Source organism: Sus scrofa, chromosome 9 (genome assembly GCF_054392235.1).
Source record: "Sus scrofa isolate SSC_HxYL_T2T_F1_AM1 chromosome 9, Sscrofa_HxYL_maternal_Yorkshire_Landrace_v2.0, whole genome shotgun sequence".
NCBI lineage: Eukaryota > Metazoa > Chordata > Mammalia > Artiodactyla > Suidae > Sus > Sus scrofa.
In genome coordinates this window covers 12554413-12572012 of record NC_139391.1, presented here as the reverse complement: position 1 = coordinate 12572012, position 17600 = coordinate 12554413, and the positions used below count along the sequence as shown (strand labels likewise).

Genomic DNA, 17600 nt, shown 5'->3' with positions numbered 1-17600 from the left:
TGAAGTATGACTACCCTTGACGTGCAGACCCAGAGGCTGCAGGCCCAAAGGAGACCCCACAAGTCCTCCTTTGATCCTTCATCCAGACCCTCATCATCTTCTGTGCCTCCCAGGCCGGGATCCTCTCCTCCATCTCCATCTGTGATGGCCACTAGCTCCTGGCCGAGGCCCACCTCTTTGGACTGTGGCACTTCTGCAAGCCTCCAATCAGACATCACTGCGTTGCCTCAGAGACCTAGGCCAGGCCCACATGCCTGGGCTGGCCTGGGGCATGGCCCTGGCCCACAGCATGGCCACCTTGGCCGGGGTCGCCATCTACGGCCTGGGGCTCCCCGTGGTGTCCCAGGTATGCGAGGACCTCCACTCACAGCACAAATGGGCCATGGGCTCCATCCTTCTCCTAGTCTCTTTTATCCTCTCCTTTGGGGTGGGCTCCTGAGCTTCCTGATCCTTCCCAGGAACCAGGTCACAGTCATCAGTCTCACCCTGAACTTCTGGAGAGAGTTCTGTCCTCTTCTTTCTGAATGCCATCAGTGGCCTCCACATCAACACCTCACCCATATTAACAGCATCACCCATCCTTGGGGCCAGCCTATGAAATTCAGGCCCTCTTCTTCTTCTTCTTTTTTTTTTTTTTAGGGCCACACCCTCGGCATATGGAAGTTCCCAGGCTAAGGATCGAATAGGAGCTACAGTTGCCGACCTACCTCACAGCCACAGCAACTCGGGATCCAAGCCACGCCTGTGACCTACATCTCAGCTCATGGCAATGCCGGATCCTTAACCCACTGAGAGAGGCAGGGAACAAACCCAAGGCCTCATGGATACTAGTTGGGTTCATTACCTCTGAGCCACAATGGGAACTCCTAGGCCCCCTTCTGAGGACATCAAGTTCTACCAGAAAGTGTGTTCAAGTTGTAACTCTTCTAACATGTGACCCTGAAACTGCCACCTCTTAGCCTTTGGGTGGTTCAGCCAGTGGCCCAGGGGCCTTTGTAGCTGGTCTGAAGCCCAGAGGCCAGTGGGTGCCTCAGCGCCACCAGCTGCACTGGCTTAGCTGAGTTATTAGGATGTTAATTTTACAAGAAGAAATTTTTTTTCTTTTCAGGGCCACACTTGCAGCATAAGGAAGTTCCTGGGCTAGAGACTGAACAGGAGCCGCAGCTGCCGACCTACACCACCACCAACAGCAACACCAGATCTGAGCCGCATCTGCAACCTACACCACAGCTCACGGCAATACCAGATCCTTAACCCACTAAGCAAGGCCAGGGATCGAACCTGCATCCTCCTGGATACTAGTTGGGTTCTTAACCTACTGAGCCACAATGGAAAGTCCAAGAGGAAACATATTTTAAAATATTTTCTTGATCCTGCCTGGGACAGATATAGACTTGGAAGCATGTCAGGTAACAGGTGCCCAGGCTGGCTCCACAGCCATGCACAGTTCACACCTGCTCTACTGACTGCTGGGATATGGGCTGTTGGGTCCCTGGGATCTCCTGGATTGTTAGGGGCGAATCATTCTTCCAGTGAAGGGTGTCCCATCAGTGCCTAGGACCTCTTCTACCAATTCAAAGGATCTTTGTGCAATTCCCCTGCTTCAGCTTTGGTCATACCAGGGAGGCAGATTTCAGGATTTCTTTCATAGAGTAGGTTTCCAAACCATTTAACTTTACTTGGGCCCTGGATAACCCCAGCTTCCAACAGCCAGCCATCCCCTCTGGGGACTCTCCCTGTGAATTCAGCCTTAAGCCCTTCCAGGAGGCCCACCTGACTTCTAACACGCTCTCTCCTCTGAGGAAAGCTTGTATCCATCTTTGGTAAGGTACACATACCCCATTTTTTGATCCTAGAACACAGTTCAAAGAGCACATATCTGGAGCTGCTGGAATGCAGAGGGTGGGTACAGGGAGACTGGCCAGACCTCCGGTAATGATTAACAACCACCCTGGATGCAGAGGCGTGGAGGTGAAGGGGACCGGGAGCCAGGAGAGATGTCCACCCTTGAGGCCCTATGCCCCACCCCCACCTGATGAATTCAGGCTTTCTGAGGTTCATTCTTGTTGCCACTCACTGCATGGGGTTGTGGTTTCTGCACACCAGGTCCCTTTTCTGGGTTGGCCTAAACCTTCTTGTAGTGTTTTTGTTTGTTTGTTTAATTTTTAGGGCTGCACCCAAGGCATATGGAAGTTCCCAGGCTAGGGGTCAAATCGGAGCGGCAGCGACTGGACTACACCACAGCCATAGCAACGTCAGATCCAAGTCACATCTGTGACTTATAACACAGCTCACGGCAACACCGGATCCCCAGCCCACTAAGCAAGGCCAGGGACCAAACCTTCGTCCTGTGGGTACGAGTCAGATTCATTTTGCTGAGACATAATGGGAACTCTGATTTTTTTTTTTTTTTTTGGTCTTTTATCTTTTTAGGGCCACACCCATGGCATATGGAGGTTCCCAGGCTAGGGGTCTAATTGGAGCTGTAGCCGCTGGCCTACACCACAGCCATGGCAACTCAGGATCCAAGCTGCATCTTTGACCTACACCATAGCTCACAGCAACACCGGATCCTTAACCCACTGAGCAAGGTCAGGGATGGAACCCGCAACCTCATGGTTCCTAGTCGGATTCGTTAAGCACTGAGCCACGACGGGAACTCCCGATGATTTTTTTTTTTTTTTTTTTTTTAATTTTGACTCCAAGATGCATGGAGTCCACGGAGTTGACTGGAGAAAAGTATTGTCGCAGAGCTCATCAGCCCACCAGGCTGGGCTGTCATCCCTGGAAAATGGGTTCTGGCTTTTTCCCCCGGGGGCAGCCTACAAGGGGCAAAGGGGGTGACCTTGTCTGCAGGGGTGAGATGCAGAAGTGGGGAGCCAGGGCCACTCGTCCAGGGTCACATAAAGCCAGGACTAGAGCTAAGTGCCCCCCACCAGCAAGATGCCCTTTCCTTTCTGCTGCAGGGAGGGTTTGTCTCTGCTTCTGCCCAGAATGCTCTGCCCTGAGCATGTGGGCCTTGTTTCATAAAAGCGTTCAAATATTTTTAAAAAATAATAAAATAATGTGAGAGATGTCTGACTCTTCACTTCACTTGAACACTTGGAGGCCACTGCAAGGTTATTAGTGGATCCAATTTCAATATTGTTGTGTCTTGGAGTAGAGAGGCCTGAGAAGAGAGACAGGGCATGGCTAGTTGGCAGAGCAGTCAGAACACACACAACATTCATCCATTAAGTTCGTTGTCTTCTATGGGTATGGCTCATAACACCCAAAAACAATACTCATGGTAATGTTGGAGCCCAAAAGATAGGCCACCCCAAAACATGCCTCAATGGCACATTGATTATTTTGAATTAAAGTTACTTGATAAATGGCCAACATGAGAGGAACACTCTGATTCTCCTCTTTCTCTCCCTGAAAGCAGAAAGTCAGTCTCTCATGTGAAAAGTGCACTCTCTCTGAATCTGGAGGCAGAAGGACACTGTATCACAAAGATAGAGAATTCAGGGCCCAGAAGCCTATATACACAAACCTTGTTACTTCTTTAATTTACTGCCCCAAGCCCAAGCATCGCTTAGATTCCTCACTAACTGGGCAACCAAAACCTAAGTTTCCTCTTTTTGTCATTTCCTCATAAATTTATTGTTTCTTTGTCTAAAAAGCATGAACAGCTGCCTGTATGGCCACTTCTTAGGTCCTATGGGAACTCTATGTGCAAGAATTAAAACTGGCTCTTTTTTTCTGTTAATCTGACTTGCGTCAATTTTATTATTAGTCCAGCCACAAGAACGCAAGGAGGGGAGAGGGGGAAATTTCCCCCTCCCCAAGAATAACATCAAAAATCACTAATCATAGATCACCATAATGAATATAATAATGAAAACGTTAGGAATATTTCAAGAATACCAAAATGTGACAGAGACACAAAATGAGTAAATGCAGTTGGGAAAATGGCACCCATAGATCTGTTCCACACAAGGTTGCCGTGAACGTTCGATTTGTTAAAACAACAACAACAAAGCAAAGGGGTATCAAACCAGGTATGCCTGTAGAAAGTCCAGGGGAAAAGACATGGGGGGAAAAAAAAAAAGGTCTCTGAGGCTCTGCAGAAATCTGGAGGGCTTTGGCTTCCGTGGGCTGTGAAACTGGAAGTAAATGGTTGGGTAAAGGCAATTTTACCTAGAACTTCAGAATCTTGGAGGTCCTAGCTGCTTCTGGGGTTAAAATTACAACAGCTACTTGTAAATTCCCTAAAACAAGCCTGCACAAAGTGCTTTGGGAAAATTTCATAGACCATTTGACTTGGGTTCTGAAGTTTTTGTGGGAACCTGTCACATAGACTAGAGGAATGGGGCCTTATGGGAGAGAGAATGGCCTTTACAAAGGCACAGATACGTGAAGAACACAGAGTGTTCAGAGAAGTCCCATGTGGCCAGGAGAGCTTGTATAGAGGAAGTAGGGCTGGTAAAGCTGGAGAAGCCAGAAGGGACCAGGTCAGGGAGGACTTCAGCTTTTCCCTACAGGCACACAGGGAGGAAGGCCCACACTCTAGGAGATGACGCTGATGGCAGTCCAGCAGCAGGCCCAGGATTTGCTTCTTCTCTCCTTTCTGCCCCTTTCTTGCCTCTGCATACCTCTCCTGGCTGTAACCACCAGATTCTGTCAGCAACTGCTTATGTGTCATGTGCTCTGGGAGACACCGAGCTCCAAGAAGGCCAGACCATGGAGTTAGAAGGATAATATGTCAGTCCTGAATCCAAATCCTACCTCCTTAGCTTACAGAGTCCTTGGACACGTTATTTAACTTCCCTGAGCCTCAGTTTCCTCGTCCTCAGTGTGAGGATAATCATAGGACCTATCTCAGAGGATGGCTGTGAAGACCCCCCGCAAAAAAACAAAACCAAACCAAACCCCAGAAATGCCAGCCTTATGCCAGCATACATCAGTCCTCAGGTAAAGCAGTTCTTGCTCCTACTCACCAAACCCGAACACAGGACCTGCACATCCTGAGGGAAACATAAGGGGAAAAGACTGCTGACGAGGAGGACGACTAGACATAATAAACAGAGGACTCTCCCCAAAGAGGCGTCTTCCCACCTAGATGCAGTCCTGTTTGTGACAGCCCAAGGATGTGGCTGAGACACATGTGGTATTTCTAGAATGTTCCCCTTTGAGAGCTAGAGTCCTAATGCCCTCTGCTTGAGGGTGAGCTGGACGTCACACATCGCTTCTCACAAACAGAAGGAAGCAGAAGTGACTGGGTCGTAAAAGGCATTGTGACTTGCTCCTGCCAGCTTGGATCACTCACTCTGGAAGCCAGCAGCTGCCATGTCCTGATGACACTCACGCAGCCCAAGGAAAGACCCACATGATGAGGACCTGCTGGCCCTGGAAGTGGACCAGTGGACCTGCTCCAGTGGACCTTTCAGTTGACTACAGCCCCTGATGTCATCCTGACCGCAGCCTCATGAGAGACTCTGAGCCACCCAGCTAAGGTCTTGAATTCCTGACCACAGGAACTATGAGACAATAAATGTTTCTTGTTTTAGGCCACTAAGTTTGGGGTGATTTGTTTTGCAGCAATAGAGAACTAATACAGTATCTAAATGCTATACCATTCATTTTTATTTTTAAACTTGGGATTTGACTATTTCTTTCTGACTTTACCCTCCAAGTGATACAATGAATACGCATCCTGAGGTATAAAAATGTATCAGTTACTGGATTAATCATCATCTTTGGTTCGGGTTCCAAGGAATATAAAAGTTAAAAATAAAAACAGAAGTTCCTGTCGTGGCACAGTGGAAACGAATCCGACTAGGAACCATGAGGTTGTAGGTTCAATCCCTGGCCTTGCTCAGTGGGTTAAGGATCCTTAACCCGGCTCAGTGGGTTAAGGATCCGGCTGTGTAGGCTGCAGACGTGGCTCAGATCTGGCGTTGCTGTGGCTCTGGCATAGGCTTGCGGCTACAGCTCCGATTAGATCCCTAGCCTGGGAACCTACATATGCCGTGGGAACAGCCCTAGAAAAGGCAAAAAGACAAAAAGTAAAATTAAATTAAATGTTAAAAAATAAAATAAAAATAAAAACAAATCTCTAGGTACTTAGAACTGACAGAGCTGCTGTGGTCTGCAAAACAATCAAACTCTGAGCACCTAAGCAAAATCTCTGCACCCTCCCTTTGAGACAGAAGCTAGGTATAGTGGTCAGAAGAGCTTCCAGTCACCAGCAAGGTACCAGAACCAAGAGCAGAATGGACTAACTCCTTAGAAAAGGGAGGCCAGGTCATGTAATTTATGAAAAACTTCTTCACCCAATTGTGTATTCTTCTTTCTGGTCAGATTTTCTAACCTGAAGACTCTATATAACTGACACTGACCCTTTTATGCAATTTCTCCCCAGGTTCCAAATCTCATCCTGGGTGGTATGCTGTGGGGAAAAAAGCAAGGTGTCAGGGGTAGGAGAGATCAGGGTTGGACTCCTGTTGCAGGCATTCACACCACTCAGCAACTATCGAGTGCATACGGGGTGCAAGTTCTGCCACTACAACTGTGAGTAAAAACAGACAAGGTCCCTGTCCTCGGGAAGTGAATACCTAATGAGGGAATTAGATAATCACACAAATAAATGTAAAATTGCACTCAGCTGACAGGTGCACAAGGGGAGGTCAGGGAAGATTTCTCTGGGAAAGTGGTGCTCGATCTGAGAGCTAAAGGATGGAGAGGTAACTAGGATGGAGTCACTTACGCTAAGCTCCACATCACCAAACGTATACGTTGTTATAGTTCTGTCCTCCCGGAAATGGAATCTGAAGCCAGAAAATCAGGAAGCATTAGCTGAGTAACCTGCCTGAAAAACCCCTGGTATCCCCTACAGGGCAAGTAAACTTGCAATAACCAGTCTGCTTTTTGGCCTAGAATAACGTCTTTGTTCCTGCTCCCCTCTGCCTATAAAAGTCATCGTCTTCTTTTTTTGTTTGTTTGTCACACCCACAGCATGTGAAAGTTCCTGGGCCAGGAATTGAACCTGCACCACAGCAGTGACCATGCCAAATCCTTAACCACTAGACCACCATGGAACACCTAAGTCTTATTTTTTTGTACTGCTCTTCAGAGTTCCTTTTTATCTGCTACATTGGAAGCTGCTTGAGTCATAAATTGTTGCGGAAACCGCAAAAACCGTGGCAACGGAAGGAGACAAACAGCACTCGGAGATATGGAAAAGCAAGGTTTATTCAGCACCGGTGCGGGCTCAGAGGAGTCACCTCCAGAGTCTGAGCACCAGGTCTTTGTTCTCAGTAACTTTTATACACTACAAGGTCTTGATTTTCCCATGTAAGCATCCCGGACCTCCCCCATCCCCAAGCAGACAGTGTTCCTCCCTAAGAAACTGAGCCAGCAAGGTTACAGAAGCAGAACTGATAAGCAATGCTGGGTACCTGATTAGCAGGGCTGCTGGCTTGGATAGAGGGCACACAGTTGTTACATTATTACAAGAAGGGTGGCATAGTGATGAGCACAGCTGGAAAGGCTTGTAGCTGCCTTCTTAGCCAAGGGGGGTTGTTCTTTAGTTAAAACTCCATTTCAAAATCACTGAATAAAGCCAATCAGATCTTTTAAGATTCACCCAGTTAAATTTTTTTTTTTTAACCAGGAAGAAGGAAGAACATCTCAAATAGAGGGAAAGAATATGTAAAGGTGCAGTGACAGGAGGTAACATGGCATGTAGCTGAAGCTGAAAGCGAGTCAAGCTAAAGTGAAGAATACGGGGGGTATGAAGAGTAGATGAACGGAGAGGATCAATGAAGTCAAACTGACAGGACTTGGCAATAGCCATTAGAAACAGTTTAGGAGGCAGAAGCAGACGATCTGACCAACACTGGCTCAAACACATAAAGACGGTGTATGTGTGTTTCCCCAAATAACAAGAAATTCCCAAAGATATAAGAATTCTGAGAGTTCCCGTCAGAAATGAGTCCAACTAGGAACCACGAGGTTGCGGGTTCAATCCCTGGCCTCGCTCAGTGGGTTAAGGATCTGGCGTTTCTGTGAGTGCGCTGTACGTCACAGACATGGTTCAGATCCTGCGTTGCTGTGGCTGTGGTATAGGCCAGCAGCTGTAGCCCAGATTCGACCCCTAGCCTGGGAACCTCCACCTGCCGCAGGTGTGGCCCTAAAAAGCAAAAAAAAAAAAAAAAAAAAAAAAAAGAAAGAAAGAAAGAAAGAATTCTGGGAGTAGGAGGGATTTGTTCAGCAGCTCAGTGATGTTGAGGCTAGCATGATGTGCCTTTTCCTCACAGCCGAGTCCAGCTCCATGCCTCATGACCAAGTCCAAGGCAGGAAGAATGAAAAAAGGGGCCACTGTCTCTTTCATCAGGAAAGGAAAGCCTTTCCCAGAAACCCTCCCCTCAGCAGACTCCTGCTTTAAGTCCTACTAGACAGAACTGTGTCATTAAGGCATACCTAGCTGCCAGTTAAGATCAACTATTTAACTTTTCTAGACTCTTTAGAGGAAACAGAAAAGGGAGAAGGGGATTGGGAGTGAGTATTGAGTTAGTAAATTCACAGTGAGTTTTCAAGTATGGGCCAGAGGAGCTGAACAGCTTAAATGGTTGGTGCTATTTCCTGAATGGATACTACTGAAAGTTCATAAATTCAGTTTTGGACATACTGAGTTTGAGGTGTGTGGTACACTGAACAACAGCCTCCAAAGGTATTTGTGTCCTAAACCCTGGAACCTGTGAATATTACCTTCTATGGCAAAAAGGACTTTGCAGATGTGATTAAGTTAAATATTCGGAGATGGGGAGATTATCTTGGATTATCCAGGTGGGCTCTAGATGCACTCACAGGTCTCCTTATAAGAGGGAAGCAAGGGAGATTTGATTCTAGAAAAGTAACAGATGTGACAACAGAAGCAAGAGGTTATTTAGAGTGATGCCAGGAAAGGGCCAAAGAATGCAGTCCACTTCTAACAGCGGAAAAGGAAAAGAGATTCTCCCCTCAGAACCTCCAGAAGGAACCAACTGTTAGCCTGGTGAGATGATTTTAGACTTCTGCTCTCCAGAACTGTAAGAGAATACACTTGTGTTGTTTTAAACTTGTGCTTTTAGATTGTGGTAATTTGTTACAGCAGCCTAGGGAACTAATGCAAAGTGCCTTTAAAACATCTAAGAGAGGGTGAGTGGGCAGCTAGATACAAGGGTCTGGAGGTGACAGGGCTTGGGCTCGAGATATAAATTTGAGTGTCACATTCACGTGGGTGACATCTGAAGTTGTAAGCAGGCCTAAACCCCCAAGAGGAGAGGGTCAGTGTCTCCCACCTGCTGTTGATCGTTCAGCAAGGTTTTAACTTCTCTGAAGCATGTACTGAACATTTATTCGGTCCTGACATCGTATCAAGCAATTTACAAGCATCTTCATTTAATCCTCACAACCACTCTCTGAAGCAGACCCCAGTTCTATTTCCTACTTACAAAAAGGAAAACTAGGTGAATGCGAATTTTAAAAAGATCCCCAAGTGACCTGCACACGAAGTGTGAGAAGCGCTGCCTCCACAGTGGGTTCCCCCAGGCAGGTGGTGCAACAGAGCCTATCTCCGAGTTCTAGAAGCGCACAATGTTTTCACCTCTATCTCTGCTCGCGCCACTCTCCACCTGGAGCTAATACTCCGGTTCAGGGGGCCATGCTAGGCGCCTCTAGTATTCTCAGGTACTTTTTACCTACTGTTACTCCGGGATTACAATTCTGACCCCTCCGTTAGTACCCGAAAGTCTCTAGAAAATACAGTTTTCTCCCACCGAGGTACCCCAACAACAAGCAAAAGCGACGCCCAGGGAAAACGCCAAGAAACTTTCCGAACCAAAAAAAAAGCGGCACGTGAAACTTAACTTGTCGCCGTAGAAACCGCGCAGACTCAGGGAAGACCTCTCCGGCGGGAAGGAGGCGGGGCGGTGAGAGGACCGAGGGCGGGAGGTTTAAACGCCTCAGCTCCCGCCTCCCGCGGGCGGAGCGGCTGAGCGGCTGGGCGCATGCGCGCGGCGCCAGGCTGCCGCCTCCCAGCGCTGTCCCCGCATGCGCGGCAGCAGGGGGCGTGTCAAGTTGATTGAAAGCGAATGGCGCCGTAGCAATGGCGGCGCTCAGAAGTGCGACTGGTGGTGGCAATTGGTTTTCGGCTTTGGCGCTCGGGGTGACACTGCTCAAGTGCCTTCTCATCCCCACCTAGTAAGGGACCCGCACGGCCAGGGGCTGGGCGGGGAGGCCCCGCGGTCGGTCAGGGCGGGAGAAAGGAGCGTGGATGCCCCTGGGTGAGGGGAGGAAAGGGAACTTGAAGTTGTGTGGTCGCTGCTCTGCCTTTGCTATGCTTCCCCCTCCGCCCTTTGATTATTATTTCACCAGAGCACTAGATCGTAGCCCTGGATGGCTGGAGTCAGGGCTGGCACTGTCTAATGTTTCCGGGTTCCAAGGTCCTGATCTTTAATATGCAGATGAACAACTCCGGCCTCCCGCTTTCATTCATCCGGTACCGTGTTCATCAGCTACCTCCTCTGCTAGGCACTGTTCTGAGACTTGGAGAGACATTTGAGAAAGGCGTATCCGGTCCTTACCCTCGGTGTAGTTGGTGGGGACGTTAGACAAACAGGAGTTTCAGAACGAGATGAGGTCTGTGAAAGACGTAGAGTGACTACTGGGCAACGCTTTACTCGCCTCTTTTAGGAGGTGATGTTTGAGTTGAACTCCAAAGGATGAAACAGCATCAGCTATGAGAAGAGCAGTTCAGGTTGAGGAAAGAGTAAGCGTAAACGCCCTGTAATGGGAAGGAACTCAGAGCATTCTAGGAACAGAAAGTGACCATTGTGGGTGAACAGCAGTTAAGGGAGAAGAAGAGTTGCATAGGATGAGGTAGCCAGTGGCCAAGACACACAAGGCTAGACCGCTGTGTGACAGTGGATGCAGAACCAAGACTGAAGGCATGGAAACCCATTAGGAAACAACCACCAAGTGGTAATGTGTATGCAGTGGGGACTCGGTATTTATTAATGTTATTCATATTGTCTTCCGGAGTTCCCGGCTGTGGCTGAATCTGACTAGTATTCATGAGGATGTGGGTTCGATTTCTGGCCTCGCTCACTGGGTTGGGGATCCAGCGTTGCTGTGAGCTGTGGTGTAGTTTGCAGCCGGCTCAGATCCCACGTGACTGTGGTGTAGGCAGGCAGCTGCACCTCCGATTTGACCCCTAGTCTGGGAACTTCCATATGCCGCGGGTGCAGCCCTAAAAAGCAAAAAAACAACAACAAAAAACAAGCTTCCACCTTCTGTTTATCCTAATTCTTCTCCCTTGACTTTTCCCCTTATTCCTTTTCTCCCTTACCTATGGGTCTCCCAACTCCCCTTCCCAGTTTAAAGTTTAGTATCCTTTGGTTCAAGTTCTTGCTCATCTCTTGTTATGTATGTAAGCATGAACTGTTACGTATGTAAGCATGAATTGTGTATGTAGGTTCAGCAAAATGATTTATAGGGAGTTGGGAAAAGAAGGGATCGGTAAATTCAACTTTCTTAGAACTGAAAACAAGTAAGAAACATCTTTCCTTTTAAAAGCAAACTGGAAAAATCCTTCTAAAATGTAGAATATTCCTTTCACATCAGAATGAAAGGGATTTTTTTTTTTAATTGTGCATATGTGATTTTCCTTGCTTTACTTTCGTCAGCCTAGAAATGTGTCTTCAGGGTTGAATACTGCTCTTGGTCCAGGATTAAGAATGTACATAATTTGAAGTTCCCTTGTGGCGCAGTGGGTTAAGGATCTGACATTGGTGCAGCTGTGGCACAGGTCGCGTCTGGGGCCCAGGTTTATCCCTGGCCTAGGAACTTCCACATGCTGCAGGTGTGGCCAAAAAATAAATAAATAAAAGAATATATAGAGTTATAGCTAATGCTTTGCTTCTCAAACAGGAAATAAGAGGGAGCTACAGGATAAAAGCAAAAATATTCCCCAAAATGTTTACTAACTGCTTTATTATGAACCCGGTACAATGGCCAGGTGCTGGAGGAGAGGACAAAATAGCAATGATCCCTAACCCTATAAGGGTATAGTTTAGTAAGGGAGCAAATCTACATAAATATGTAATTACATAACAATGCTTGTGTTAAGTGTCATGAAGGCGAAGAATGGGATCCTATAAGGGGACTGACAAGGGCGACTTAATTTAGATTGGGTATCTGGAAAGGTCTCAGACATATCGTTGGAGGCCTGAAGACACACCCAGTACATGTTTTTGGTGCAACATATTATGTATGCATTTCTATTGAGAATGTTGGGGAGGAAGAAATTTTCCTCCACCTCTCTATCCAGATTTTTCTGGCCGGTCTAAGAATTAAGTTGACATGAGACAGATTAACACGAGAAAAATCAAGCAAAAGTTTAATAACATGTATATGGGAGAGACCCAGGAAAACAGAGCAACTCACCACAGTAACTGGCACCCTCACCATAAATAGCATCTTCTGCTAAAGACAGAAGAGAATGTTGAAGGTGGTAGTTTTGGGGACTTCGAAAGATAGGAAGACAATTCATATAAAGTTGGAAAAGCAAATGTTGGGTAAACAGATGTTTGCTGGGCCATGCAGAGATAGTGGGGCACAGAGTGGAGTCTGATCTCTAGGTTCTGATGAGTTCCCGCCACCACACCCAGCCCATATTCTTTGCAGGTAACTCTGGTGATCGCTCCATTCCAGGACCAAGCCTTTTATATGAACATTTAGACAACTAAGAGGGAAGTAAAAAGAAAAACTTACTGAGTCTTCTGTTTCTTCAAAATAATCAGCTTAAGTCAATCCTCAAGCCAGGGGACACATTTTGGGTGGCCAGATTTTGCTCCCTTACAAGTATATACCTAAAAATGGAATTGCTAGTTATTAAGATCAGGTGTGAATGTGATTTTGAGAAATCTATCAGAAATTCAGGTGATTTGGTCAGCAAGAAGTTGAGGATGTCTCTCTAGAACTCAGGAAAGAGACCAAGGTTATATATTGTGATTTCAGAGTCATTGTTACATAGTTCATAGTGGAAGGAATGAATGTGAATAAGGTTGTCCAGAGCAGAGTAAGCTGCATTAAAAAAAAAAAAAAAAAAAGAAAGAAAGAAAGAAAGACCCAGAACTGAATCTAAAGGAATATCAACATTTATTTGATGAATATTCATGGAAACCCATGAAAGAAGTATGATGGGGGTTGGCTAGGAAACTCACAAGAGAGTTGTCACTGTGGAAATGTTGTATGAAAGTGTAAATCAGGAACTCATTGTTGACTGGTGAGTGGTTAATTCAACAAGAATGTATTGAGCCCATCCGCGTATCAGGCGCTGTGCAAGATGTGGAGGGGGAAGTACAGCAGTGGGCAAACAGGAGAACTTCTGCAAAAGAGGAATGAAGGGTAGCAGAATATGCCACCCCAAAATATGCCTCTTTGGCATAAGGATTTGGGGGAACTTTTTATTTTGAGAAACTGCAGACGCAGGAGAAGCTCGGAAAATACTAAAAGTTACTTCTAAGGGAAATTTACTTTACAGTGGGGGCTGAACCTAGAAGGTAGCTATTACCAGAGATCATTTTTTACCTGAGAGATTTACCTGCAAGTCAGAGCAACCTTTGCTTGCCAAACATTTCTTCTTCACCTTGCCAAAAGTTGCTTTCCACCAATTTGAAGCCCCAGCCCCCAGCCACTTTCCTGAGCTCTCAGGATGGTAGATGAGCTTCAATCATCTGGTCACCTTTTTCGTCTCATCTTAGATCCTTTGGGCTCCCATACATAGGTAGTAATTAAAATGGAGGATTTTTTTCCTCCTGGTATTCTGGCTTATGTCAGTGTAATTCTTAGACCAGCCACAGAACCTAGGATGATAGAAGGCAAAAAATTTTCCTCCCCTATAGGGGAGATGCTTGGATAGATTTATATATAGTGAGAGGGGGACCAGTAAACAGAATTTGGAGACATTGGAAAGGCAGGGCAGGGGCCTTTTCCCACCTTCTCTGTCTGATGAACTCTTGGTCATTCCTGAAGATCCATCTTGTATGTGAGGTTAACACCCCACTTACAGCAATGGACAGATCATCCAGACAGAAAATCAATAAGGAAACACAGGCCCTGAATGAAGCATCTTGTATGTGAGGCTTTTTCAAGATAATTAATCTTATTGGAATTGTTTGTGAACAAGAATCCATCACCTCTGAGCAAAATAGCCTCAGGGCTTCCCATAAGAAAAAGTATGGGCTCTGGTCGGCTCTCTAGATAACTCAGAGACCCTTTTCACTTAGTAGAGTCCCATGCTTTTCCAGAAGGAGGTCTGACCTCCAGGTAAGTGAAGTGTTTCAGGATTATGTAATACCTGTTTGTGTCTTTATAGGATAGTGAGATTATGTAAGGGGTGTTGGTCCATTTAAAAAGCATAATTTTAGGGAGTTCCTGTCATGGCGCATCAGAAACGAATCCAACTAAGAACCATGAGGTTGCGGGTTTGATCCCTGGCCTCGCTCAGTGGGCTAAGGATCCATCATTGCCATGAGCTGTGATGTAGGTTGCAGACGCAGCTTGGATCTGGCATTGCTGTGGCTGTGGTGTAGGCTGGCAGCAATAGCTCCGACTAGACCCCTAGCCCGGGAACCTCCGAATGCTGTGGGTACAGCCCTAAAAAGACAAAAGGCAAAAAAAAAAAAAAAAAAAAAAAAAAAAAGCATAGTTTTGGAAATGTGCAGTTGATAAATGTTGTGAAATCTCATTTTACTCATCTGATTATTTTGAGTAGTCATTCCACAGATTTTGAAGTACACCGAAACTGGCTTGCTATCACCCACAGTTTGCCGATATCACAGTGGTATTATGAGGTAAGGTTTAATTTTCACTTTTGGGTTTTTGTTTTTTTTTTAAGCTATGTGTGAAATCATGTAAGTATTACCAATATTAAAACAGTGTTCTCTGTGGTCGTAAGTTGAATAAATCTTTATCAAAACTGTGTTCTTAGAATTCCCTCATGGTGTAGAAGGTTAAAGGATCCAGTGTTGTCACTGCAGCAGCTCATTTCCTTGGCCCAGGAACTTCTACATGCTGTGGGCACAGCCAAAAAAAAAAAAAAAAAAAATTTGTATTCTCTGCTTTTGTTACCAAACATGGGTGCTCTCACCTGGCACACAGCAAAGCCATTTTACTGACCCTGGGTGTGGTGAATGGTGAAGGAAAGTACAGCATTTATTACAGGGCACCAAGCAAAGAGAATGGACAGCTAGTGCTTGAAAGACTTGAACTGCCCAGTGACTTTCAGGCAAGGATTTTTAAAGGCAACAGTAGAAGTAAGGGTCACAGGGTGCATGTTCATCTCTTGGATATTTTTCTGATTGCTTGGTGAGGTCCTAGGGTGCTATTTTGGGAATCTTTATCATCAACCTTCTGGTTCTGGCCTGCAGTCCATATACTTAGAGTCAGCATGTAGTCACCATCCTCCACCAAGCAGAGGTCTCAGTTTCTGCAGAAAAACTCAAAAGACATGGGTCAGAATGTTATCTGCATCCCTTCAGGAAGAACTAGGAGTCCTGTGACCCTGTTACCCTAATCACTAACTGCTCTTTGGAAATTGAAGGCCAGACAAGGAGAGGACACAGAGGGTCTTATACCTGTAAGCCCTGCAAGGTCCTGCTCACTTTCAGTCCCACCTTTTCTTTGTCTTTTTAGGGATGTACCTGATGCACAGGGAGGTTCCCAGGCCAGGGGTCAAATTGGAGCTACAGCTGCCGGCCTACGCCACAGCCACATCAACGTGGGAGGGATCCAAGCCGCATCTGTGATCTATACCACAGCTCATGGCAAGGCCGGATCCTTAACCCACTGACTGAGGCCAAGGATCAAACCTATGTCCTCATGGATACTAGTTGGGTTCGTTAACCACTGAGCCACAACGGGAACTCCCCACCTTTACTTTGATGCTTCTCAATCCAGAGGGTAACAGGGATGAGACAAGAAAGGGAATAAAGTTTTGGATAGAGAGGTTAATCATAAACTCTTCAGGGGAACTCGGTTTGGGGAGGAGTCAGTTTCATTGATTTCTAGCACTATTAGGGAGCTCCTTTACCTCAAAATGAGCTTCCCAAATTATGCATTGGAAATTATAACATTTGCCACATCCTCTTTGAAAGAACATTGGATTAGGAAAGAGGGAAAATTGGATTCTAGGTCTGACTCTGCAGCAGCATAGAGAATATATTTCATCTCTCTGAGCCTTGGTTTCTCATCTAGCACATGATTTGGGGTGAATTATTTCTGAGATCTTGTCTGTCCCTAAAATTTTGTGATTTATGAAGACCGGAATAATCAAATGTGATGTGTAAGTGTCTGATAATATACAAACCATTCTCTTCTATTATTATAAAAAGGATGTCTGTATTTTTATTTCTGGTTTGAGTTACTAACTTGCGTATGATACTTCATAGAAAGCAGACATCAGCTCAGACATGGCTTGATCAAAAACAGCACTCTGCTGTCAGGGGGATTTTTTAAAGACAGCCTATAAAGTTTTCTGTGAGTTCATTGTTGCTTTTTGTTGTTTTTGTTTGTTTGTTGTTTTTGGTAAGGTCAGAATAGTCTTTGGTACTGAAAAGGCTTGAGAGCAGTTGACCTAACTGACCAAGTTCCTTCTCACATAATATCACTACAAGTATTTCATAGGAATGCTAAGGAACTTTAAGTAATTACTTTAGTGTAAGGTATTTCTGTTTGCATGTATGCATGCCAACAAGGCTGCTTTATGTGTGGCGTAGCAGTCAAGAGGTTGGGCTGTGATTTCAGGCTGCCTGGGTTTGACTTTCAGCTTTGCCACTTAATACCAATGCTGGGTAACTGTGGGAAAACCACTTGACCTCTCAAAGCCTCAGCATCTCAACTCTTAAATAATAATAAATAATAACGGGGATGAAATGAATATAATGTGTGTAATGTACTGTGTATAGCACTTATTTTGTGTGTGTATGTGACTCTGTGTTCTGGTTGTTTGCTTTTGGCTTCACCCATGGAATGCAGAAGTTCCAGGGTCAGTGATAAAACCCATGCCACAGCAGGAACCCAAGCCACAGCAGTGACAATGCTGGATCCTTAACCCCCTTTGCCACCAGGGAACTCCTATACTTATACAACTTAAAACAAAAGTGTTCATTAAACATTATTAGGAGTTCCCATGGTGGAGCAGCAGAAACAAATCTGACTATTATCCATGAGGACACAGGTTTGATCCCTGGCCTCGCTCAGTGGGTTAAGAATCCGACATTACCATGAGCTGTGGTGTAGGTCACAGATGCTGCTCAGATCTGGAGTTGCTATGGCTGTGGTGTAGGCCAGCAACTATAGCTCCAATTCGACCCCTAGCCTGGGAACCTCCATATGCTGCAGGTGCAGCCCTAAAAAGACAAAAATAATTAAAGGTTGTTAATAACTACCATTATTAATATAATGACCTAAACCTATAAATGAAAAGGCAGTCCCCATCTCACCATTTTCTTCTTTCTCTCTGACTGTTCCTTCTTAGTCCCCTTTGCTAATACTTTTTCGTCTGCACATTC

At 45.8% G+C, this 17600-nt stretch overlaps 2 protein-coding genes and 1 pseudogene across 5 annotated transcripts in view; all 3 read left to right on the top strand.

Moving 5' to 3' along the window:
• The window catches only part of LOC100511652 (glycerophosphodiester phosphodiesterase domain-containing protein 4), an 882168-nt gene that overhangs the window by 2603 nt on the left and 861965 nt on the right, over positions 1-17600 (top strand). The gene's annotated exons all lie outside the window — the stretch shown is intronic.
• LOC110255555 (voltage-dependent calcium channel gamma-like subunit pseudogene) lies at positions 7-6563 on the top strand (annotated as a pseudogene).
• Positions 10107-17600, top strand: part of ALG8 (ALG8 alpha-1,3-glucosyltransferase) — a 31106-nt gene continuing 23612 nt past the window's right edge. For 3 of the 4 annotated variants that reach the window (XR_014814768.1, XM_003129688.7, XM_084975469.1), the window contains exons 1-2: positions 10107-10227; positions 14804-14882. Coding sequence is in view for 1 of the 4 variants with exons in the window: in XM_003129688.7 (XP_003129736.4) it covers positions 10133-10227; positions 14804-14882 (174 nt within the window). In the remaining 3 variants the exon portion in view is untranslated. The remainder of the gene's footprint in view (positions 10228-14803; positions 14883-17600) is intronic. The other variant, XM_084975470.1, reaches the window with a different exon arrangement.